The 25,676-nt window shown below is 47.6% G+C and overlaps 1 protein-coding gene and 1 long non-coding RNA gene across 4 annotated transcripts in view; one reads left to right on the top strand and one right to left on the bottom strand.

The window, feature by feature from the left end:
* The window catches only part of PPP2R2B (protein phosphatase 2 regulatory subunit Bbeta), a 401,537-nt gene that overhangs the window by 369,448 nt on the left and 6,413 nt on the right, over positions 1-25,676 (top strand). For all 3 annotated transcript variants that reach the window (XM_045520069.2, XM_074360886.1, XM_010959614.3), the window contains exon 8: positions 22,107-22,276. In XM_045520069.2, the coding sequence (XP_045376025.1) occupies positions 22,107-22,276 (170 nt within the window). The remainder of the gene's footprint in view (positions 1-22,106; positions 22,277-25,676) is intronic.
* Positions 8,684-25,676, bottom strand: part of LOC105072611 (uncharacterized) — an 84,939-nt gene continuing 67,946 nt past the window's right edge. The window contains exons 3-5 of the long non-coding RNA XR_835631.3: positions 24,796-24,917; positions 12,881-12,950; positions 8,684-11,805 (exon numbers count right to left, since the gene is read on the bottom strand). This is a non-coding gene — a long non-coding RNA (uncharacterized LOC105072611). The remainder of the gene's footprint in view (positions 11,806-12,880; positions 12,951-24,795; positions 24,918-25,676) is intronic.

Raw genomic sequence — 25,676 nt, 5'->3', positions numbered from 1 at the left:
ATGCGAACTGTAAGACACCATCCTGAAGGGGAGTGAGGGGCTGGGGGTCACTTTGGGACGTGCTGTCTGTGAGAAACCAGTAGGAGGTATATATCCCTGTTATATAGATACATCTTGTACATACGTTTGTGCACGTGTGTGTGTATATCCATACATATGTATATATATGAAAGCTGTGTTTTAAGTATTTGTGCCATGTAGTTATGGAAGCTGACAGGTCCCAAGATCTGCAGAAGGACTGTAAGTAGTTTTAGTCCAAAGGCCAGCAGACTTGTGACCCAGGAAGAGCCAGTGTTTCCACTGAAGTGTGAAGGCAGGAAAAAAATTGGTGCCTCCTCTCAAAGGAGTCAGGAAGGAGAATTCAGGTCAGCCTTTTTGTTCTCTTCAGGCCTTCAACTGATTGGATAAGGCCCACCCACACTAGGGAGGACAATCTGCTTTACTCCGACTCTTAATTTAAATGTTAAATTTATTCAAAACCCCCCTCCCAGAAATAACCTAGGATGATGTCTGACCAAATCCCTGGGCACCCCATGGCCCAGTCAGGTTGATACATAAGATGAACCGCTGCACTGTCTGAGGAGGAAGGATGCATTGATCAGAGAATCACAGGTGCACGTTGTGACTGTGAGAAGTAGAGTGAAATATAGGCACATGGTGCTGGGAGGAGATGTGACAAGGACCCTCCACCCCAAGGCAGTGACCAGAAAGCTCCTACCTAAAAGCTAAGAAATTCCCTGGGGAAAATAGAGGGAAGAGTCATTGGGCACACCCACACCCAGGGCCCCCGGGGGCTGCTCCTCCCTCCTGCCTGGGTCCCACACAGCCCTGGAGAAGCAGAGCCCAGAGGACAGTCCCTCAGGAGGCCAGGAGCTAGCTGGCAGCCTGCAGACCTCTGCCGCAGCCCTGCCTCCTCACGCCCCATACCGACCCCAGCCCTGCTCTGAACCGCCAGCCGCCAGCCTCCTAATCTAATTAAGAAGCGAACAAAATTCATTTTCCTGACTCGTCCAAAGTGCCGACCTTCTTCAAGGCACATCTCCCTTTGTTTGCTGCAGCAGCGGCCCCTAGTTCCCACCAGCTAGGAAAACAAGTTCAGTCTGACCTCGCGCCTGACACTTGATATTGATTTTCTCCATCCTCCTCAAACGCCAGCCTTCTGCCGACCACAGTGCAACTGAGGTGTGCGAACGAAATTGAGACAGTTCATCAGAGTTCAAAATGAAAAGCAACATTGGCTTTCGGAGATGAGCGCTGAGAAGGAGGGTATTTAATACCGTCGGTGTTTAATCAAAATGCCGAGGAGATCCGTGTTATCAGAGCCGCATATATTAATTTCCATATGTCCCTCACTCTGCATACTCAGCAGGGGTTGGAAAGGATGATTCTCTTCCTCATCTCTCAATTTTTTTTTATATCGCTTCTGGCGGTAGTGACAAGGGTTGTGCTTGCCGTTTGAGATTCTAATGCCTGAAACAATAGGGTGCTGATGGCAGCAGCAATGCCTGGGCTGAATTGTGCTTTTCCCTTTGAATGCAAGTGTATTGGGAGTTGAGTGAAGAAACTGGCCAGGTGTGATGAATGACAGCCAAGGAAATGAGAAGGAAATGAAATCTGAATTCCTTTCTAGATCCCCCCAGGAATCGGGTCCCCACCCATCTCTCCGGCCTCAGCTCCTCATAGTCTGGCCAGTGCACTGGCCAACTTCCTGTGCTTCCAAACACACCCAGCCCTTTCCTGCCCCAGGGCCTTTGCACAGGCTCTTCTCCGACCTGGAATGCCCTCCCACATGCCCTCACTTGACTGGGCTGTTCTTACTTTTTAGGTCTCTGGGTAAATATCACGTCCTCAAAGAGGACTTCTCTGTTCACTCGACCTGTACCCGGTTCCCATTGCATCACCTCATTTTATTTACGTATCTCATTGTGCTCAGCTATCGATGTTGGTTTTTCTTCCTCTGTCTCCCTGACTAGAATGTAACCTCTGTAAGTCCAGGGACTTCATTTATCTTACCAACCAGTGCATCACCACTACTTAGTGTAGTGCCCAGCCATGAAGAGGGCTTCACTGAACAGCTGTGGTAGAAGGGCAGGCAGATGAAAAGACAGATGAAAGGAGTTGTTTTCTTTGACTAGAGTTACTGTAAAACCACCGGGGACACAGTGACTTCAAAACACAAGCTCTAATTGTCTCCCAGTTCTGGAGGCCAAAAGTCCTAGACCAAGGTATCACCAGGGCTGGCTCCATCGGAAGGCCGTGAAGAAGGGATCTATTCTAGGCCTCCCTCCTCAGCCTGCGGGGGACCGTCTTCTCCCTGTGTCTTCACGTCATCATCTCTCTGCACGTGTCTATGTCCACAATTCCCCTCTGTATAAGGACACTGGTCGTACTGGATTAGGGTCCACCTCCTGACCTCATTTTTAACTTAACTACCTCTTTAAAGACCCCACCTCCACATAGTTACATTCTGAGGTACTGAGGACAATGACCTCAGTTTCAGAATTCGGGGAGGTGGGGACACAACTCAGCCCATCGCAGAAGACCTGCAGGTCATCCAGAGCAGAGTCCCTGGAGCTGACTGTTCCAGGGCTGGGTCCCAGGCTCGCTGGCCATGGGCAGCGGCTGCCAGGGCTGACACTGTCCTGCAGTGGGTAAGGGTGCGAGGTGATCGTGGACACAGGGCTCTCGGAACAGCCCTGACCATCGTGAGCACGTAGTGCACGTGGCCCTTAGTGATGGTGGTGGGAACCGGAGGACAGGGGTGAGTGACATCTGTACGTGGAGCCTCTACGCCTCCCCCGTGGTGGTCTGTGTGTTTTGTGTGACGATGTCTGGATACTTTCCTGTTGTGTGGAAGTAAAAATGCTCTCTAAACAAAGGGGACAGGAATTGATTTTAGAGGCAGTGAGGTGCTAAGAAGCCTGTTTCCTATTCAAAAACCACTCTTAAGGGGAGAGGGTCCTGAATAAGGAGAGTTTGTTTGAACAGCACAAAAGAAAAGCAGCAGGTTGGGAGTCTGGGATTGACAGGTACACACCACTATATATAAAGTAGATGAACAACAAGAATTTACTATAGAGTAGAGGGAACTGTATTCAATACCTTGTTGTAACCTATCATGGAAAAGAATCTGAAAAAAATACATATCTGAATCACTTCACTGTATACCTGAAATTAACACAATTTTGTAAATCAACTATACTTCAGTTTTTTTTAAAATAAATAAAATGTTTCAAAAGGAAAAAAAATTTTAAAAAGAAAGAAAAGCAGAAGGTGGAATGCCCACGTGGAAGTGAGAATTGAGATAGGGGTTCCCAGGAAGGGGCATAGAGATTTAACCATCGGTCGTTACCTGCAGACACAGTGAAAGATGGAGCATGTGGGGAATGCTTATGATAGAGGTTAAAGTAGTACCCAGGGTTGCACACCCACCTGGAATTCTACAGAGTGAAGAGGAGTACGTGTGGACAAAGACTGGGGGTGCTAGTGTTCCCCCTGAGGGTGTAGTTTTACTTCTATAGGGCAGAGCAGCGCAGAGCCAGGGCGATGTTCCCTGTCTTGGTCCGTTCAGGCTGCTGGAATCCAGTGCCACAGACCGGATGGCATAAACCACAAACACTTACTTCTCGGTTCTGGAGGCTAAGCCGCCTATAAGGCACCAGCAGATTCGGTGTGTGGTAAGGACCTGCTTTTTGGTCCATAGGTGGCCGTCTTCTGGCTGTGTTCTCGCGCAGCACAAGGGTGTGAGGGAGCTCTCTGGAGTCTCTTGTTTATAAGGTCACTGATCACATTATGACAGCTCCACCCTCATGACCCAATGCCCTCCCAAACCCCTCACCTCCAAACACCACCACACTGGCCTAGGTTTCAGTGTATGGGTTGAGGGGACACGGTCATCCGTCAATAGCAGTCCCTGGAGGCACAGCCTGGCATATTTATGCTTTGTTTCTTCCCTTCTGTCCAGCTCAACCGACAGCAGTGAGTGAATTCAGAGACAGGGCCAAGGTAGGGGAGGAAAAGCAACGTGGTGTCCACTGTCAGTCCCTGTCCTTGGCCTAACCGGGTGATCTTAATCAGGTTACTTAACCTCTCCGTGTCTCAGTCTGCTCATCACTAGTGGCAGCACCTGCCTTACTGGGGGACTGGTGAGCACTGAATGGCAGGACCCTGTGGAGCCCCAGCGCAGTGCCTGGCCCATGGTGAGCGCTCCGTGGTAGTTATGGTTGGGATGATGATGCCGTCTGGCTCTGCTCCCACGTGTCTACTACGAGCAGGAGCGGGGGAGAAGGAGCGGTCGTCGTGATGCAGTAATGTCAGTGGCTGTGAGCACAGCTAACTCCGTGACATTCACTGTGGCCAGAATGTAAGCCAAGTTCATCCCATCCTCCTGACAATCCTATGAGGGTCATTCTGTTCTTAGTCACACTTTACAGATGAGGCAACCAGCTAAGCGGGGGAATGATACCCCTATGGCCACCAAAGAACAAGTGACAACTGGGGTTTGATCCAGACTCATGCCTCTTAATCAGGACACCAGAAATCCCTTACTCAACCAAGATTTACTCAACACCTACTCCTTCCTGCCTTCAGGGATCTTACATTCTAGCAGGAAGGGAGGAAAGAAGAGACAGACAAGTGCACAAATGAATTGAGATCATTTCTGACAGTGATCAAAGCTGTAAGAAAACGTAAAGGACTGAAGAGTAGCCGGGGTGGTGCTATTTCCCTGGGGTGTTGAGCGAAAGCCTTTGAATTGGGACCTGAATTGTCAGAAGGAGCCAAACAGAGAAATAACATCCAAGTATGAAGACCCTAACACAGGAACAACCGTGTGAGCTCCAGGAACAGAAGAAAGAGCAGCAGGTGGAGACAAGTGGCCAGGGAAGAGTGTAGGGGGTGGGGCTGAAAAGGGAGGCTGGGGCCAGATGATGCAGAGCCTTGCCGACCGGGGCAGCATGCTTGGATTTCACTCTAAGTGTGATGGAAGCTAGTAGACAGTTCTAAGCAGGGACACGAATGCTCTGTTTATGGTCTTAAACAAATTCTCAGAAAAGAATTGAGATGAAAAAATAAAGAAAAGAAAAGAATTGAGATGTATAAATGAATTGCTATGTTGTACACCAGAAACTAACACAACATTGTAAATTAACTATACTTTTTTTTAAAAGGGGGGGGGTGGTGTTGAAAAGCCTGGAAGCACCAAGCAGTTCAGAGGCTTTTGCTACAATTTGGGGAGAAATGACACTGGCTCCGATCAGGGTGAGGGTAGTGATGGGGTGATAAGCGGACAGACACAGAAGGTACTGAGGGGGCAAGGCTCAGAGGACATAATGAGAGGCTGAAAGTGGAGAGGGGAGAGACAGGGAGGAATCTGAGAAAACGTAGGTTTTGATCTGGAGCATCTGAGGGTACAGTGGTAGCACATACTGCTGACGAGACTGAGGACGGAACAGGTGTGGTGTGGAAAGACCAAGGGCTCCCTTTGGGATGCATCTGGACTGAGATGCCTATGACACAGCCCATTAGAGAAGTCTGGTAACAAATGGATACCTGAGCCTGCAAGTCAAGGGAGAGGTCAGGACTGGAGACATAAATTTAAAAGTCAGGATCATATTATGGTCTGTAAAGTCATGGGATGGTGTGAAGTCACTTAGGTGAGGAGGAGAGGAGAGCCCAGGATGGAGGCCAGCATTTACCAGGGGGGTGGGAGGAAGGCAGGTAGCCTTTTATAGGAGAGAGTATGAGCTGCCAAGAAGGGAAGAGGGTGAGCGAGGAGCAGGGCTGTGGGCGGGGGTGGTAGGCAGATAAGCCAAGAGAGGAGAGTGATGTAGAAAGATGATGGGATCACTTATGCTTACGGGAGGTCAAGAAAGATGAGGGCAGAGAAGTGATCATGAGATTTGGTCTCCTGGACATCTCTGGCTATTAATTAGTTAATTTAAGTGGAAGCAGTTAGCAGAGTGCCTGGCACATAGGAGGTTCCCATTGCACATTTCCTGGATGAAATCAATCACGCATGTGAACACCATGCTGTGTCATGACACAGAGTAGGTTCCTTATTTGCATCTTTATTCTGTCATAGTTTGGACAAACCTGCCTCACTCCTCTCCAACCCTGGAGGTCCCATCCTATGGAGAGGGCGTGGCCCGGGCTGGGGACTTGCGGGAGACGAAGCTGGCCACGGCGGGTCTTGAAGTCCAGGGTGAGGAGCCAGGCTTCCTTTTAGCAGCGGTGATGGGCAACTCTGCGGTACCCATCACCTTGCACTGGCTCCACCAGTGAGTCTCAGACCAGACTCACTGTATTCCAGCAGCAAAGCCCTTCCGAACTGACAGATCTGCAGCTGGAGACTTGACCACAGGAATTCCCTCCCTCGGGTGAAACCCAGGCAGGCCTGCTGTCTGGGGGATGTTCGGCAACAACCCTGCAGTGCACTTAAACCTGCCTGTCGTGGACCCGGTGTGAAGACAATCTGACTTTTCCATGCTCTAGAGAAAAGATACAAGCACTTGAAGCCTTAAAGTCTGAGATGTTTTAGTGAACAGTGTAGTCATGGGAGAAACAGCTTGATTTCCAATGCAAATGGGGCAAAGTTTGATGCCTGATCTAACAATCTAAGTCAGAAATTCCATTTTCCTCCAAAGGTGTATAGAGTAGAGGGGAGTGGATGTTAGTTTTGAGGCCATTCTGGATGTCAGTTAAGTCTCACAGCAGCCAAAGAAGATTGGTTTCAGTTACTCCAGTTTACAGATGAGGCACAGAGAGGTGAAGGAACTTGCCCCAGCTCATAGTGAAGGAGCCAAAGTTTGAACCCAAGTCTGTCCGCTTCCAAGAGAAGAATCCATTCTTCTCATTCTTCTCCTGGGTATTTGGCAATAGGAGAAAGAGCATGATCTTTTTCTGACATCCAGGAGGATAATTGCATGGGACCCTTTTATATAATCTCCATGGGCTGGATTCCGCGCCCAGCAGTTTCCAATGGCAGAATTGAGTCTGCCCTTGCACAGAACAGGAAATCCACTGTCTCATTCGTCACCTTCATCTACAAACTTAATTGCTAGGTCCTGGTTCTATAGGCCACTAGATCCTTTACGAAACCTACGGCTCATTCCCCAGACCTCTGATAGAACGTGTCCAAAGGCATCAGCTGAGGCTGCAGCTGCAATGCATCTTAAAGCCTCTGAGGTTTGACACAGTTTCCAAAAGGGGTTCAGTGTTGAGTAGGGGCATAATTAACAGTGTTTATTTCAGGGGAGCTTGGTTAGGTTAAAAAGACAAGGCCCTTTATTAAAATGCTTTTGCCGGATGACAGGATTACAAACATAACCAGACACACACCCCCTGCTCCTGGAGAAAAGCCAGACACTTGATACAAAGAGCAGAACTCCTGGAAACCCACCTCCCCCCGCCCATCCAACGTCGACCCCATTCAGGCTTAGCAGCAGCGAGCAGCAGAGCCGGCGAGGCCCAAACCACAGAGCAAAAATAGAATCCCTTCCCCCTCTGCCTCATTTCCATTTTTGATTAATTTAACCAGTCCTGTCAATTAGTCATCCTGGAGACTCCAGTTGAGTGGATTTTCCTAAGAACGGGAAAGCTGATTAATTTTGGAGGCGAGTGTCATTCATTAGCAGTTGACACCTTCCCAGGTCCTGCCCTCCCCCGCCAGGGGTCTTGGATAAGAAGGCAACGGAGGCTGAAACTGGCTCAGACCTGGGGCTGCAGCCCCAGAGGCACACACAAGGGGAAAGGTTGGCCATGAGGTTGTAGGTGGCTCTGGCTGCTCTGGGCTTGGGATGTCTCAGGGCCACTTGCCTGTCATCGTTGTCCGTGACAAGCCATCACTGGCAAAGCAGTCACACACACTGGATAAGCATTCGGAATTTCAGGTTCAAGAGAACCTCGGTCAAGGGAGTAGCTGGGAGGAAGTTTCCCCAGGGAGGAGCACTGACCTGACAGCCTAGGGAGGGCTCTGGCCAGGGCAAGATGGGTCTCACAGTAGTCTGTCCCTTCCCACCCAAGGGAACGTTGCAGTTCACTTCTTCTTTGTTTTCATTTCCTGGCTGCTTGAACAAATTACCACAAACTTAGTGATGAAAAACAACATAAATGTATCATCTTACAGTTCAGAAGTCTGACGTGGGCCTCGGTGGCTAAAATCCAGGTGTTGGCAGAGCTGCGTTCCCTTCTGGAAGCTCTTGGGGAGAATCTGTTTCTTTGCCTTTTCCACCTTCTTGGGGCTGTCCACATTCCTCGGCTTGTGGTCCCTCTCTCCATCTGAAAGCCAGCAACCACGGGACAGGTCCTTCTCACATCCTACCATCCAGACTCTCCTCTTCTGCCTCCTTTTTCCCCTTTTAAGGACCATTGTGATTACATTGGGCCCAGACAGGTAATCCAGACTAATCTCCTTAGTTTGAGGTCAGCTGACGAGCAACTTTAATCCCATCGAATTCTCCTTTGCCAAGAAAGGTAACCTATTTGTGGGTTCTGGAGGTGGACGGGGGACATCCTTGAGGAGTCATTATTCTGCTCACAATCCTGTTCAAGTTTCACCAAGTAGGACTAAGTGCCCTCCATCAGAGCACCTGATACACCAGGTGGAAGCAATCTGCTTCCATTTCTGTCTGTCTCACTAAGTGGTCCCACTGTTATGGCTAAAGCTCTTTACTTTTGCCTTCTACACTTAGTATGGTGAAGGTGCTAAATAAATGCTTGCAGAACGGCTCTAGTTGTGTATTTTGATAAATCTGCACCTGGTACTTCTCTTGACACGAAGAGGCTCTCACTAAAGAGTGGCTGACCCCATGCATATGTACTCAGTCCTAGCTTTGGGAATGCTTTGGCATTTGTAGGCAAAGTAAAGGGACAAAGAATCTATGAAATGACAGTAACCAACCTACTATTCACTTATTTCACAAATATTTATTCTTGCTACTATGAGCCAGGTGCCATTCCAGACACTGGGAAAATGGTACCTCCTTCCTCCAGGTAGATGGAGACAGACAGCAAACACAGAGGTAAATAATTGGTGACAAGTGTTTCTGGAGAAGCAGTGGCAGCCAGTGCAGAGGCTGTGAACCTAGGCCTGTGCTGGGCAGGTCGAGTGGCAGAAGGAAAAGCACTTTGGCCGCCTGTAGGGTCGTGAGAAGGAGCAGCATGAGGGGAAGTGGGAGGAGGAGGCTGGTGGCCCAGATCACTCGACGACTGTACACTGAGGGTGGTCACCTCGAACCACCCCGGGGCCTCACGCCTGTTGGACTCTATGCAGAGGACTTGGGAGCTAGGTAACATGGCAGCCCTGTAGGCCGAGGTAAGGAATTTGGCTCTTATTTAGGAAAGAAAATCTAAAGGGTTTTGTGTAAAGAAGTGACATGATTATACCTGTAAATACGTCACTCGGTGGCTGTGTAAAGAATCAAACATCAGGAGGAAGAGGGTGCTGGGAGGAGAGTTAGAAAGCCATCAGAATGGTCCAGGCAAGGGATGGTAGCGGCTTAGCCTACAATGGGCCAATCTGGGTTACACTTTGTGAAGTTAACAGGACTTAAAAAAAAAAAAAAAATATATAGATGTGGAAGGTGAGGTTAAGGGAAGAATACAGGATGACTCCCAGCTTTTTGGCCTGAACACACGCCTCGATGAAGGGCAGTGAACAAGCTGGCAAAGAGAAGGGGAGGGACAGTGTGGGGAGGAAGCTCACAGATTCCATGGACTGGAAGATTTATGTTAAAACACAAAGCATAAAATGATTAAATTGGTACCTTGTGCTGTTTAGCACTTAACCATCCACAGAACCCTTCTCCTCTATTATCTTAATTGATCTGTATAAAACCCCTGGAGTTCAGAGTATTCTTTCCTTTTTATAGCTGTTGGAAATCAAGGCCCAGAAATGATAAATCTAATACACTGACAAAGATCACAGGTTTCTCATGGTTTTATTTCTTACTTTCTTTCATGAAGTCAGCCACCTTCAGTGCTTGCCCAGCACTGCGGGATAAAGCAGGGAAGGGGGACTCGCTCTCGTGTGTAATTGACACACGCTTAAGTCTGCTGGCTAATTCAAACCCCCTTTGCGGTTCACATAATTGTATTTTGACAGCTCTGTAGGTGGCATCGATAACTGAGTTGTGAGATCTGCTGTCCACTCAGGCAGCTTCCAGCGCCATCCGTGTGGGTCTCTTTTTCTGCTGAATTACTCCAAGCACCTGCTGGCGTCCTGTATCAGCAAGCTCAGCCCAGCGGCAGCAGAGGGCAGGGGAATGCCCGCCCCCAGGAGGCTTACAATGATACTTGCTTTTATCCTCTCTTTTATCTTTAGCCTGAACATAAGATTTTTAAATAGGATTTATCTCATGGATGGTCATCCTTAATCCTGGGGTTCGACTAGTTCATCTTGAAATTCTGGTGTCGTGGGAAAACCCCTGTAATGTAGTGAAATTGTCACTTGAAGAGTTACATCTGAGAAACATGAGATCATCACACTTTGGAAAAAGATGGTTAGATAAGACAAAGCAAGGAATGGGACCATGAATGTGAGCCCAGTGTTGGGCTGAACACGATGGGACGGACAGACTTACAAAGACGCAGTTACTGGTTCAGTGCAGTTGTCATGGTGGAACAAGAGGATATGAAATTATGGAAGATTTCTGATAGAAAGTTCATTTTAAATTGAAAGTGAAATTTAGATCCCCAGCATCAGAGAGAAAATGCCAACCTCATGGTGTTTATGCTGAGTATCGTGTTAGCTGTTAAAATGAACTGTGATGTCAAACGTTGTCAGTGTATCCTAGGTGTTCCCCAAAGTTTTGACACATAGCATTTTTCAGTCCCTGTTTACTGAGAATCTTCTGTATTCATGTCATTGTCAGGGCAGAAAAGTACAAATGTGTATTACTACAACACGTGGTTGCCTGCCCCTAGGAAGGTTGTTAGGTAGCAGAAGCATTCCTGGGGGTGCACCTGAGGTATGGTGGGGGCTACTAAATCATACTGAATGAACGAACGAACGAATGAATGAATGGGACATATTTATAAAAGATCCAAGATCAGATCAGATGTGATATGTGTCTCACAGTACACTAGTGCTATGATTCTTAAACCAGGTGTGTAAATGAAGGCATCAGTGTTAGCTTTTTTCATATAAGTGAAAATCCTCTTTGGATTTTTTTTTAGTTAGGTTAGCAGAAACAGGGACTAGTGTAGGTCTCAGGTAAAAGCGGAATGGCACAAAGCGAATATTCAAAAAGCAGGGGATGCCCTGCACATTGTAGCGGCCGACTGTGTTGGTTCTAAGGACAGACACACCCAGTGTGGGTAACTTGAACTGAACCTCTGGCACTTGCACTTAACCTCTCTCTCTAAGTCTCAGTGTCTCACTCTATAAAATGGGGACAAGAACAGAGCCTGCCTAATTGGATTGTTGTAAGGATTCAACAGGAGTGTTTTATTCTTATCACAGCAATGCATGAGTGCAGAGTTACAGATGTGGAAATGGAGACTCAGAAAAGCAAGTAATTTACAGGAAGTCAAGGACGGAATCATGGGGAGAGCCTAGACTGAAACCCAGATAGAAAGCCCATGGTTGAAGCTGTTGATGGATAATTAGATAACACCAAGAAAGGCTTTCCGTCTCCGCCACGCTGGGCCCGATGGGGGAGGCAGCTGGTAGACCAGGTGCTAGGCGAGCAGAGAACAGCACTGGCATCTCTCTGGTGGAGTCTTGCTTTCAGGAAGTCAACATGTGGTGGTCCCCTGGTTTCCTGAGCACCTCCTGGGGGTGACCCAAAGCACATGGCATGAGCCCTGGTGGAGATGGAGGGATCACAATGAGAACAAGGTACAGAGAGTCCCTCCTTCCCCATGACCAAGCCATTAAGCAGAAGTGCTTGCAGAGGGATAAAGCCTGTATTTTCTTCAGTGATTACGACGTGTGTCCCCTCTCTGTATCCGAACACGGAGGCTTCAAGGTCCCAGAGGCCTCGAAGTGGGGCTCGTATGTCTGGAGCCAGGGGGAGGGCTTAGCAGGAAATAAGGTGCTCAGTAAATTTGATGACTGTTCTCCACGTTGCCCCTAGTGCGTTGTGCTAGATCCATAAAGAGACATCTCTGCCCTGGTTAATTCTGTGTGACTGGGGAGAGCATACAGCTAATGAAGTCCAAATCAGAGGTTTAATCCTTAGACCCAGTTCAATTCATTTCACTGGGACCATGCCCTCAGAGGTAGGGGCTCTGTCTGTCAGCACCAGGTTGAATGGGGAGGGGGCCGCAGAAGTGGGCTGCAGAACCAGAGCTGGATATACATCCTGGCTCTGTCTCTCCCTGGCCCGTGACAAAGACCGATGACTCTCTGAGCCTCCTTTCTGCATCTGTAAAGCAGGCACATTGCGAGAGTGGAATGGAGTATCACATCCATGGTCCAGCTCAGTGCCTGGTGGATGGGAGGCTATTACTCCATCTCCCACAACAGGGTAGCTACTACCAGTCCATGTAGGCAAGTTCTAGGAGAATTCAGACACAGCGCTGACTATCAGTGAGTTAGAAGCAATGTTTCCCTGTAGAAAGCTGGCACTGGGGACACAGAGGCACAGCACCAGAGGCATGAAAGGACAATGAAGCAGTGGCCAGCCTGCACCAGCATCCCTCTGTGTGGTGCTGGGCCCGTGCTAAGGTGGACCCTCCTCGCCCTGCTCTGCCAGGAGATTACTGTCAGCAGGGAGCTGCTCCCCTCTCGCTTGCCATGTTTATGCCTCTCACTGTGGTGATTATATAGACAGCCTAGAAAACGGACAGCCTGCATCTTGGGAGTGCAGCCCTGGCCTCGCGGTGCCATGACAACCAGCTTCCCAGCAATCACCCCTAATAACGGCCCCACACTCACAGTCTCCTCCACCTGGGCAGAGGCTCCCCAGGGGGTTTGAGCTTCTCCTGGAGCAGCTGCACACAGCTTCCTGTTGGAAACACATTATGAGAGAGAGAGAGTGAGCAAGCGGGAAGATGAGCAGTCTACCCTGTGATGTACGGAGTGCTCCCAGGGACCTGGGGACACTGCCGTCCTGTTCCTGGAGCTCACTGCTGTAGCAACATACAACCCCACAGCAGGAGTCACACAGCCCCGTGGACATCTTTGCTGCTCACCTGCCCCACAGAGAGAGGGACATCACAGAGTGAAAGCACATACAAGGGCCAGTTTATGAAGCTGGGCTTCGCTGCTACCAGATTTCTTCATTAGGCTCCTGGCGAGACACCCACAGTCACTCATCTTGTCTGGACTGGAGCCGCCCTTTCTAGCTGCCTGCTGGGAGCAGGGTGCTCAGAGCCCTTGTGTATCTTTCCAGCATGACAGTTCTCAAGAAGACATCTGCCCTACTGGTCTAATGAATGATTAATTCTCACATAGGAAGAACAATCCGGTCCCCAGTGAATAAACTTACCTGTGGCTATTAGCCCCAATTCAACCTTTAGATTGACAGGTAAGCCCTCAGCCAAACAGGTTCTAGCCTCTTCGCTCTTAAGATCACAGGTTCTAGCTGAAGGTCCTTCATGAGAAAGGTCTAACCCCCAGAGCTACTGAGCCCTTAGGATGCTGACCTCACCCTGGGAGCACATGGTCCTTGGGGTCCCAGTCTCTCCACGCCTCCCTTACATCACCAGTGAGATGGCACTCATTCTCACCCTGGCAGGGTCCACGTGCTCTTGTTCTCACTGGTGCCGCCTTCCTGTGGATCCCATTCCCTGAAGTAGAATTGTTTGTAAATTCTAAGCAAATATATATATTTTAATAATGTGGAAGATGGCCAAATTGATCAGTAAGAGGAAGGAAAGGATATTGTGGGCTGAGGTGATCCAGGAAGGCTCCCTGGAAGAGGCAGTGAACCCTGATAGCTGGATAGGAGTCAGAGAAACAGGGGAGCAGAGATAGATGGTATTCTGGATTGATTGTTGGTAGTCACCAAAGTATATGTTGATATCCTAACCTATGTGATGGTATTAGGAGGTGGGGGCCTTTAGCAAGTGATTAGGTCACGAGGGTAGAGCTGTCATGAATGCAACTTGTGTGTCCACGGGGACACAAGACCCAGCACAGGATCCTCACCAGAAGGGTCTATGACCATGCTGGCACCCTGCTCTCAGACTTCCAGCCTCTGGAACTCTGAGCACTCTCTGTTGTTTAGATGCTGCCTGGTCTGTGGTGTTCTGTGATAGCAACTCGATAGAGGGGAGGGAGCAGGGATCAGGCCCCAGCACATGCAAAGTGCTCCAGAAACATCTGCCACCATTCATACAGCATGTAAACCAGAGGTCACGTGCTACAGTCCTTGTGGCTCACAGGTGACTTATGTTTGACTACATACTAAAAATCTATACTTGGTTGCTAACAGTGAAACATCAGTGCTCCTCAGAAAAAAATTTAGACTTTGAGACGCTCTGGCTGTGCTGGACGCACATTCCTGCTGCTGAGCGGAAACGGGGTGTGGACACTCTAGTTTGCCACACTCGCTACCCCTCCCTGTTGTGTACCCATGTGTGCTATTTTTGTTTCACTACCTGACTGGCCCCTGGAGGCAGGAATTCTCAGACCCTGGTGCGAACGATAAGTGGGCCAGTCAGGTTGCAGTGAAGAATCTGAGCAGGAGAGAAGTGGGGAGTGACATCGGAGTGCTGATCTAAGGCTGAATGTGAAGGGCCTTGAATGCCGGGCTCAGTGGGTGGGATGGGTGGCTATTGGTAGTTGGGAGTCACCACGGGTGTCTGAGCAGGGAAGTGGCGTTGCTTTGGGGAGAGTTATCCGGCACACAGTAGGACCACGTGCAGTCTCCTGTTCTCTTGCTAAATCTTGATGGTCTGTGAGCCGCCTGCTTGCTCTGTCTCTGCATTTGCTGTGTTACAGTTTTTCTGGACCGTGTCAGCCCATGGGTGCAGCAGCAGCAGTGGGATGCCAGGAGAGAGAGGGCGGCCGAGCTGTGTTGTGTCACCAGCTCCCTGGGAAGGGGCAAACCTGTCCCAGCCTGCTCAGGGCGGCCTCCCGGGCTAGCTGGAGAGGAGCAGCTGCTGAGGGGAGCAGGCTTTTCAGGGACCTCCAGGGAGAGCAAGCTACCGCCAGCGCCAGAGACATAAGAGCAGCTTCCCTGCGGCCCGAGGGAGAGCTCCTAAGCCCTGTCCGCTCCTCTGTGGACAGTACGGGGAGGGAGGAGTGTTCACTTCCCGTTGTTACTGTAACAGGTGACAGCACACTGAGTGAACCTGATGGCCTAAAACACTGGGAAGTTAGCATCTTAAAATTGTGGAGGTCAGAAGTCTAAAATGCATCTCACTGGGTCTGCAGGGCTGGGTTCTTTTGTGGCAGCTCAGGGGCGGGGACAGTCTGTTTATTACCTTTTCCAGATTCTGGAGGCAGCCCACCTTCCTTGGCTGCTGGCCCCTTTCCTCCGTCTTCAAAGCCAGCAATGGCCGTCGAATCCTTCTCACAGCTCATCCCTCTGACCCTGACTCTCCTGCCTCCTTTCACTTGTAAGGACCCTTGTCATTACGCTGGGCTCAACCAGATAATCCAGCAGAATCTCCCCGTTTTAAGGCCAGGTAGTCAGTAACCTCAGTTCTCCTCCGCCACGTGACATATTCACAGGTTCTGGGGATTACAGTGTGGGCATCTTTGGGGGGTAGGGGTGGAAATGAGCAACTTTTCTCAACTTTTCTTCCTTTAAGGGGAAAAAAAAAAAACCCCAGCTATGGGTAAGTAAGTAAGTGGGCCCGCTCCTTATTGAAGGAAGTGCCCAAGAGCGTGGGGCCTTGTCGGTACAGCTCAGTCTTGTAAACCCAGCACCTAGCAGAGCGCCTCGCCCTACTGGGCAGCCAGCACACGCTGGCTGAAGAGTGTGTGACACGGGTGCTTGTGGACCTCTGGTCGTGTGCTGGGCACTGCACTAGGTGGATTCTTGCAACCATGCAAAAGGGGACTGGATATCTGCGTTTTTCAGATAATGAAGCTGGGTCTTAGAAAGTGTGAAAAAATGACGGACAGTTCAGCCTGTAAATGGTGGGGCATGGGCTCTAGCCCAAATGTGTCTGACTCTGCAGTCTGTGAACATCTCCGGCACCAGCCCTAGAGACACACCTTAGTGATTCTGTGGCTCCCTAAGCGATCATCTCATCCTCCAGCCTTTCCACATGTGCTCTCTGTGCTGCAGTCCTGGGGCCCCACTGTCCCCCGAAAATATATATATTTTTTATTTTTTTAACTTTATTTATTTTAAATGTCTGGGAGGAGTAGGTAATTATTTATTTTTGGAGGAGGTACTGGGGATTGAACCTGGAACCGCCTGCATGCTAAGCATGCAGCTCTGCCACTTAAGCTGTATCCTCCCCCACCCCGAAAATGTATTTATGACCTCAGGCCTTGTATTCGTGCTGATTCCCCTGTCTAGCATAGGAAGCACCCCCCAGGCCCCCCAGACGTCACCATCAGGGGTCAGCGGACTACAGCCTATAGGCCAAATCTGGCCTACCGCCTGTTTTGCACAACTCTAGCAAAGAATGAGGTTTTTACATTTTCTAATGGTTGAACAAAAATTTTAAAAAGCATGCTGTTCCGTGACACATAAAAACGAGCTGACACTGACGTTTCAGCGTCCGTAAGCAGAGCTGGACTGGAGCACGTGCTCATCTGTTTCCGTGTCGTCTGTGCTGCTTTCATGCTACGCAGGCAGAACTGAGGACTTGCAAACGGGACCAAACGGCCCCCAAAGCCAAAAATATTTCCTATCTGGCTCTTTACTGGAGAAGTTTGCCAGCCTCTGATCTTTCTGGAGCTTACTGACCATTCAGGGTTCAGCTTGTTATTAAGCCTTCCATGATTAGACCAGCCCAGATCACAACACACCAGACTGTCTCATCATTTTTGCCCCCCCCCATGAATTTCTGGTCCAAAAATGGAAACAATTCTTGTCTTGATTAAGAAATTTCTTTGACATGTTATATGTTAACTTTGATGATTATATATTAAAAGACATGATATTTATGAAGTATAATACATGCAGAAGAGTGTGAAAAAAGTTTTAAAAGTCAGGGACCAGTGCAGTGTCTTCTAGATTAATTGCTCCTACTCTAGCATGCTATGTGTTGCATCGCTACAGTGTTCACTGTGGAACAATTATTTGTAGCATTCATGACGGGCTGTATGAAAAATAAGTTGCAAAGGTTAAGCCACTGGGCTTCATTATGTCCCAGTTCAGAGTGCTCTGAGTCTTCATACAGTCTAAGTTCCAGTCTCCAGCCTGTGCCTGGGGACTGTGTTATTAGGCCCATGGAAGTACAGCAGGCACTAATTAAATCTTAAACTTCTTCTCTCCTGGTCCCCAGCTGGGTGAAGGCCAGTGTTCTTGGTCCACGAGCATGCTTAGCCTCCGTGGGAAAGTTGCTGGCCCTTTCTCTCACCGGGCAAAATGATTGGCTGTGTCTTCCGTTTAGTAACAGTTACTGGCTGCATCTCAATCCGCGAGCCTTTCCTCTCCAGGGGCAAAGCTGTTGCCTGCCTGTCTCTGAAGGAAAATTGCCATCTGCCTTACTCTGTAGGAATACTGCCAGTTGTGTCCCCATTACAGGGAAATTGTCAACCATGTCTCCAAACAGGAAAGCATGCCAGGTGTGCTTCTGCGAGAAGAAATGTCAGCAGAAGTCAGCGATTTAAAGCCTGGTGCGTGTATGTGAGCCTCTTCCTTTTTCCTCCCCCTTCCCAGTTGCCTTCACTCTCCCTCTCATCCGCCTGAGTCATCAGAGCCAGAGCGGTGGTCACGTTGTTCAGCACCAAATGAGAGGCGTTTGTACCGAGGAAGGTGTATTTCAGCTGATAGTCCAGAGACAAGCTACTGTGTGTCTAATGGCCCAGTCAGGAGACCTAGAAATTGATTTAACAACTGGTAGCTCTTAAGATCTGGCCTCAATGGAGAAAAACATCAGGCCTTCGGACTCATTTCATACCAAGCTTGCCTTAAGCAGCGCCCACTGCCGCATTGCCATTGCCCCCGTTATTCTGGGTACAAGCCTTATGCTGCGTGCTCGACGTGAAAGGTCTCATCACCCTAGAAGTAGGTAGCTACGCCTCGTCTCCATTGGATGGATAAGGACGGTGAAGCTCGGAAGGGGTTAAACCACTTGTCTAAGGATTCATAATTTACAAGCCACAGAGCTGGGTTTCCACCCAGGCCTGCTGAGTTTGGAACCACATGTGCACTTAGTCCCCATACTGTGGAGTGAGAGGAGGCCGGCAGGATCTGCTGCAGAGGCCTCGGGCGCCCCCTGACCCTCCACTGTGGACACGAGTTCCTGTGCGGTGTCCAGGGTGAGGCCCAGAGGAAGGAGCTCCCCACCCAGCATCAGCCTTTACCTGTGGTTTCCCTCCTTTCTTTCTTCTCTTGTCCACAGACTCCGCAGCCAGCACACTGCACGCCTCCTTTCTGCTTTTGTCCCATTTGTAAGGAATGTGGTTTGTTAGCTTTAGGTTTCTCTAAAGTCTACTAGTTTTCTTAACTCCTCCTCTCTCCTATTTGTGATGTCAACTCTTACCCAGGATTCTGGGGCCTTATTCATTTAGCCAGTCATCTAAACTGTCTCATGTGAACAGCTGTGCGCCGAGGGACCATGAAGGAGAACATCAAATACAAGATAGTTTTTTCTAAATTGAAGCATAGTTGATTTACAGTGTTGTGTTAGTTTCTGGTGTACAGCAGTGATTCAGTTACGCACATATGTTCTTTTTCGTATTCTTTTTTTCATTACAGGTTATTACAAGATACTGAATGTAGTTCCCTGTTCTATACAGTAGGATCTTGTTGTTTATCTATTTTATATGTAGTAGTTAGTATCTGCAGATCCCAAACTCGTAATTAATCCCCCCCTCCTTTCCCCTTTGGTAACCATAAATTTGTTTTCTGTTTGTTTTGTCAATAAGCTCATCTGTCATTTTTTAGATTCCACGTATAAGTGACATCAAATATTTGTTGTTCTCTGTCTGACTTACTTCCCTTAGTATGATAATCTCTAGGTCCACCCATGTTGCTGCAAATGGCATTATTTTATTCTTTTTTATGGCTGAGTGTTATTCCGTTGTAGAAATATACCACAACTGCTTTATCCAGTCATCTGTCCGTGGACATTCAGGTTGCTTCCAAGTCTTGGCTATTGTATATAGTGCTGCTATGAATATTGGGGTGCATGTATCCTTTGGAATTAAGAGTTTTCTCCAGATTTATGGCCAGGAGTAGGTTTGTTGGATCATAAGTCTATTTCTGGTTTTTTAAGGAATCTCCATTTGTCTTCCACAGTGGCTGCACTAAATTACATTCCCACCAGCAGTGTAGGAGGGTTCCCTTTTCTCCACACCCTCTCCAGCATTTGTCATTTGTGGACTTCTGAATGATGGCTATTCTGAGTGGTGTGAGATGATACTTCATTGTAGTTTTGGTTTGCCTTTCTCTGATAATTAGCCATCGTGAGCATCTTTTCATGTCCCTATTGGCCGTGTGTATGTCATCTTTGGAGAAATGTCTGTTCAGGTCCTCTGCGGGGCTGTCATTTTAAGGCTTTACAGTGTTGCTACACTGACCTCCTAGTATGCCGAACAGCTCGAAAACAGATTCCTAGGTGGAAGCTTGTAAACATTCTTTTTATGTCACTTAAAGAGCCTCCGGGGTTCTGTAGTCCTCAGTCCCAAATTGTTAAGAGTCTTAATGAAAGAAATAGGATTGGCTGATACAGAATCAATGCATTCTTTTGATAAAAAAGGACTAACATTTATTGAGGACCTACTGTGTGCTGAGCAGTATACGTGCCCTTTCTGCAGCAGTAAGTAAAACGTGAGCAGCTGGTAAATGACTGCCTCCAAAGCGCAGTTTGCAGAGCCCTTCCCACCTCCAGCTGTACTTGCAGATGCACTGGGTAGGGGGGGACCAAGCCTCAGGGTCCCCATTTCACTCTCTGTGGGGACATCTATATGGGGCATGCCTGGAGTTTCTAAGTCCCCAGTCCTAATGAGATTACCTCAAATAGAGACTAAGGTGAAAATCTAGTTAACTCTGCAGACACCAGAGTCCAGGGGTCTTCATTAGTGCTGGACCCCAGACCAAGAGGTAAGGGCACAGACTGAGACACTGGCTCAGAGACTAATGAGCTCATATTTTGCGATTTCAAGGGGTTTAATTTTCAAATTCAATTCTGATCAGGTTTTGTTGTTCTTTTAAATGATTCTGGGAAAATTAGTACTTTGGTTTGGCTTGTGGCTTAATTGAGCAAGGTTTGAAAGACAAATCATATTAGGTTTTCAGCATAGGGTTTGATAGGGACTCGGTGAGTGCATTGAGCAGGCAGGGAAGAGGAAGCCTTGGGGGATGAGTTACTCAAGAACCTGCAGGCTGGTAGCTGGTTCAGCCTAAATTGTGGTAGAAACACAAGTGGAAGCATACTCCATTGGTCAAAAATAATTAAAATGTAGGCAAATAAATGTGTATATAACTCGACGTCATAGATGCCAAGCACCCAGAAGGCAAAGATTTTAACATCTTGCTTTGGTTTTAATCAAGCAGTATTTATTGAACATTTATGTGCACTAGTTTCAGTACAAAGATGAGAAAAAACACTCCTGCCCTCAGGAAGCTCCCATCCTAGGTGAGATAAAACTGAGGCATGGATTGTTAAATAACAGTGTGAGACATTACAGTTTCATTGTGCGGGTACCCGAGCAACTGTGCAAGGAATGGATCAGACTGAGTGTGATGGGGCTTCAAAGAAAAGGAAAGAGCATTAGAGGCTAAAACAGGAGGTAAGAGATGAGGCAGCAGAATCAAGCAGAATTTGAGACAATGAAGGAGGAAGGATGAGGCAGAGCATAAAGATGGGACACAGCAAGAGGTATTCTGGGTATCCAGTTTGAACCAGAGAAGATCAGAAGCAAGGTCAGAGAAATGAATTAAGGCAGCTTACGATAAACTTCAATGTCTTTTATTCCTGTAAGTGGAAATCAGTTGAATGTACTGAAAGAGTTAAGAACCTGGATATCAGAGCAAATGACAAATATAAACAAAAGACACTGTAGCCACAGTTTACCCCCCTGAGACTGAGGCACAGGAAAGCTAAGTAACTTGCCCAAAGTCACACAGCTAGTCAACGGTGGACTTACCTTAGGCCCAAGGCAGTCTGGTAGCAAAGCCCCACTACTGAACAGCACAGTCCAAGAAATAAAAATGTGTACATCAATATTCATAGCATCATTATTCATAATAGCCAAAAAGTAGAAACAAATGTCCACCAACTGATGAATAGATAAACAGAATGTCGTATATCCATACCATGGAATATTATTCAGCCACAAAAAGGAATTGATCATGTCACAACACGAATGAACCTTGTAAACATTACACTAAGGGGAAGAAGCCAGTCACCAAAACAAACAAACAAACAAACCCCACATATTGTATGATTCTATTTGTGTGAAATTTCTAGAATGGGCAGTTCCATAAAATAATAGATTACTGGGTGCCTATGGCTGCAGGAATAGAGAATAGGGAGTGATTGCTAATAGACATGGAGTTGTCAGGGGCTTTTTGGGACGAGAGGTGATGAAAGTGCCCTAAATTAGACTTTGTTAGTGGCTACATGATTATGTGATTATACTTAAAAAGACAAAAACAAAAAAAACACAAGTATAAAATTTAGGTGAGTACATTTTATAGTATGTGAATTATACTTCAAAAAAAAGGTGTAAAAACATTTGTAAAGCATCTAAGGTGACTGAGGGGTTTGGGTATGTATGGACAGCGATACCCAGGGACTCAGGGGAAACGTGACATGGAGTGAGTTAGGTACGGAGACGTGGAGTCTGTCAAGGGTCTGCGGACGGGCCAAGTCCCGAGCCGGTCCTTCTCTGAGAAACAAAATACAGAAGCCAGTGACCGCTTTTTCTCCTGCCAGGAGCTGACAGTCCTGTTGGCAACTTGCATGCTGTAGATTCCAGCCCGACTCCAAGGTAGACTGCCGGCTTTCTTGCTGGCCCAGACATGCTAGCACCAGTTGGTGAGGATGCGCTAAATGTGTTTTGCTTTGCTTTTGTTCTGCAGTTTTTGAAGAGCCGGAAGATCCAAGCAACAGGTCGTTTTTCTCTGAAATTATCTCTTCAATTTCGGACGTGAAGTTCAGCCACAGTGGGAGGTATATCATGACCAGAGACTATCTGACCGTCAAAGTTTGGGATCTCAATATGGAAAATCGCCCCATCGAGACTTACCAGGTACAAAGCACCTTCCACCCAGAGGTAGAGTGAGCCCTTCCTTTGTGGGTTCCAGGTCAACGTCTGCCTGCAAAGGCTTACAATGCAGGCGAGTAAAAGACATCTTGAGCCAATGGAACATGCAGAAATAGCAGGTAGGCACCCAGTGCAAGTCTGGCTAGATCCAGCCTAGAGAAAAGAGCAGGAACCGTGCCCTGAGGCCCAGTGTTTACAGGCTGGGGAGGGAGAGGAAGTGGATTTGGCAAGAGAGATGGAAGCAAAGTGCCAATGAGGTAGAAGGGAAACAGAGAAGAGTGTCCTGGAAGGCAAGTGGAGAAACTGTCTCAAGGAAAGAGGAAGCCACCAACTGCCAAGTCTAGTAAGAAAGGACTGAGACATGGCCACTGGAGTTAGTGACGTCTGAAATTAACGGCCACATGTAGGTGAAGTGGGAGGAGTCTGATTGGAGTGGGTTCAAGAGAGACTGTAAATTGAGGATGTCGGCATAAGGAGTACAGGTAACTCAAAGAATGCTGTTCTGAGGGGGAACAGAGCAATGGGCAGTCTCTGGAATGGGATACAGGATTCGGGAAGTTATCACAGCTCATTTTATGCTAATAGGAGCAAGCCAGGAGAGAGAGCTCACGGAAGCAGTCAGCTCTTTGAGGGAGTAGATTCCATTGCAGAAATGGCCTTAGATGAGACGGGAAGTTCATCCATCAAAGGAAAGAGAGAAGAGTAAACAGATGCAGTAAGTTTGTGAATTTTGTGATAGGAACATAGGGAAGGTTTCGTCTTAGTGCTTCTATTTACCAGTAAGATCAGAAGCAAGGTCATCAGCTGCATGAGAAGCAGAAGTGTAAACTACGCATCTGAGAGGGAACTGACCAGGGCAGTGTTGTCGGGTTGCTTGGGTGTCCTCTTGAGGTTTATTTTATTGATCTGAAGTGAGACTAAGCTGTATGTGTGTTTTTTTCCCCAGCCACATTCACCTGCTTGGTCTCAGAAAGTTAGATATAACCAGTGATGGGGTTTTTGCCAAATAAGTACAATGGAAGGAGGGAGAAAGGCAAGTCTGTTGAAGGTCTGTAGTAAGGGAGTGGTTGGAATGATGGTTTGCTGAATCTTTGCTGAATCAAAGGTGGGTAAGGAGGGAAATGGAGGAGTGATCGAAGCAGCAATGGAGTGATCCTTTGTTAAACAACTGCAGTCAGAGTAATGACAAGGCTCGTAAAAGGACCCAGGAAGCAAAGGACAGAACTGATTGAACTTGATTGAACTTGTCCTCTTCCTGATTGAAAAATCTGCTGCTCCAGAGGCTACTCCTGGGGCGGCTGGACTTCTGCCCTCGTGTGGCGAGGTGGGGTTAGTGCAGTGCTGCTCCTGTCTGAGGTCCTCAGTTCCTCGGACGTTATGCCATCAAACATGACTTTCTGCTACCCATCCTTCTTACAGTCATCAATGGTTCTGACTCCCTCATTCCTGGAAGCAATTCTTAGTGAGTCTAATATTCTGGTGTCTGTTACCTGGCCTCTTCATTTTCAAAGAGGAGGTTGAGGACTTAGATGACTGAATGAGATCCAGGGGTGCTAGAACAGGGTCTGGGGCCCAGGATTCAAGACCCAGGTATGTGGGTGAGGTACTTTGGCTACCCCTGGGGTTCAAGCTGCATCCCATGTATATTTAGGGTCTTACTGTCCCCAAGCTCCTACTCACAGCCCTTCATCTTCATCCCAGTTGGCTAGAGCCAACATGAGTGTCCTGCTCTAGCTGCACAAGACAATCCATCTGGTGTCGCAGCACTTAGAACTAGAACCTGAATGGGCGTGGCGCTGACAGAAGTGTGCCGGCTGGAGAGCCTTGGTTAGCAATCAGTACTTTTACGTTAGGGAAGAGCTTTTAGAACAAAGCTAGCTAGGTGTGACGTGGGATCATCAGCATTTAAGATCTTGGTTCTCAAACTGTTTAGCTAGTGGTAGACTTGGAAATCCTTTTTGTGGAACACTAATAGGTATCATAGCCCATGTACTGAAGTGAAATGTTACAAAAATTTAACCTGTTTTAGATGGCATATATCAAGCATTTTACTTACCATCTTTGATATGATATATAAGCGTAATATACCATACAAAAGTTGGTTTAAAAAAAAAACTGCACCTGGAACAGTGTGGGAAAAGATTGTGAGGACTGGTCCAGTAGAAAGACTAGTGCCTTCCCTGGGCAGGGAGCCAAGTGGTATTCCTGCAGATTTTCATGTATCCCTAACTGATCGTAAGCAGGAGGCTGTAGACTTGAGCTATTTTATGATCAGCTATTTTCAAGTCTACCTATAAACCAGGGGTTGGCAAATGGCAACCTGTAGGCCACATCCAGCACCCCTATCTGTCTTGGTAAAAGAAGTTTTACTGAAACCCAGCCCCACCCGATCATTTACAGATTGTCTGTGGCCGCCTTCATGCTACAGTGGCTGAGTCATCATGACAGAGATCATCTGGCCCACAAAGCTTAAGAGATTTACTAGAAGAACAAAAAATCGTCACCTCGCTAGGCCTCAGAGTAGTCTAGTAACTCCGCAGCACTCGGCCTCCACAAGCGCGTGATTTGATGACCACTGCGTAGGGAGAGTCGGTGTCAGGACGGCCGTGCTCCAGCTAGTAGGAACCTAGAAGAGAAAGAGTATTTGAAACATGAAGAGAGAAGCCTCACATAGGATGAGTTTTAAGGTCTCTCTTACTCTGCTCTTTAGATGTTCGCGTGTATCTCGCCTTATTCTCTCCTCTGACGCAGAAAACTCCATGTGCTTTATAACAGAGCGTGTATGTGACACGCCTCCACCAAGGAGGATCTTTTCCTGCAGATGCCCTTTAACTGGAAGTGGTTAGGAGCCTCTCAGGACTTCGATGCTACAGAGAAGAGAATAATGGCTCAGACTAGGTTTTCCCTTTGAATCCACCTAGACTTTTCTCTCTTATTTTCACTTTTATCTCCTATTTTCTTTTATTGAATTATGGTCAGTTTACAATGTGTCAATTTCCAGTGTACAGCACAATTTTTCAGTTAGACATGAACATACATATATTCGTTGTCACATTCTTTTTCACCATGAGCTACCACAAGATCTTGTATATATTTCCCTGTGCTATACAGTATAATCTTGTTTATCCACTCTGCATATGCCTGTCAGTATCTACAAATTTTGAACTCCCTATGAGCGATTTCATATGGTATTTTTCTTTCACTTTCTGGCTTACTTCACTTAGAATGACATTCTCCAGTGTAGCTGCAAATGGTGTTATGTTGTCGGTTTTTATGGCTGAGTCATATTCCATTGTATAACATACCACATCTTTACCCAGTCATTTGTTGATGGACGTTGAGGCTGTTTCCATGTCTTGGCTAGTGTAAATAGTGCTGCTGTGAA

Source organism: Camelus bactrianus, chromosome 3, assembly GCF_048773025.1.
Source record: "Camelus bactrianus isolate YW-2024 breed Bactrian camel chromosome 3, ASM4877302v1, whole genome shotgun sequence".
Classification (NCBI taxonomy): domain Eukaryota; kingdom Metazoa; phylum Chordata; class Mammalia; order Artiodactyla; family Camelidae; genus Camelus; species Camelus bactrianus.
This window is presented reverse-complemented; position numbering and strand designations above follow the sequence as displayed.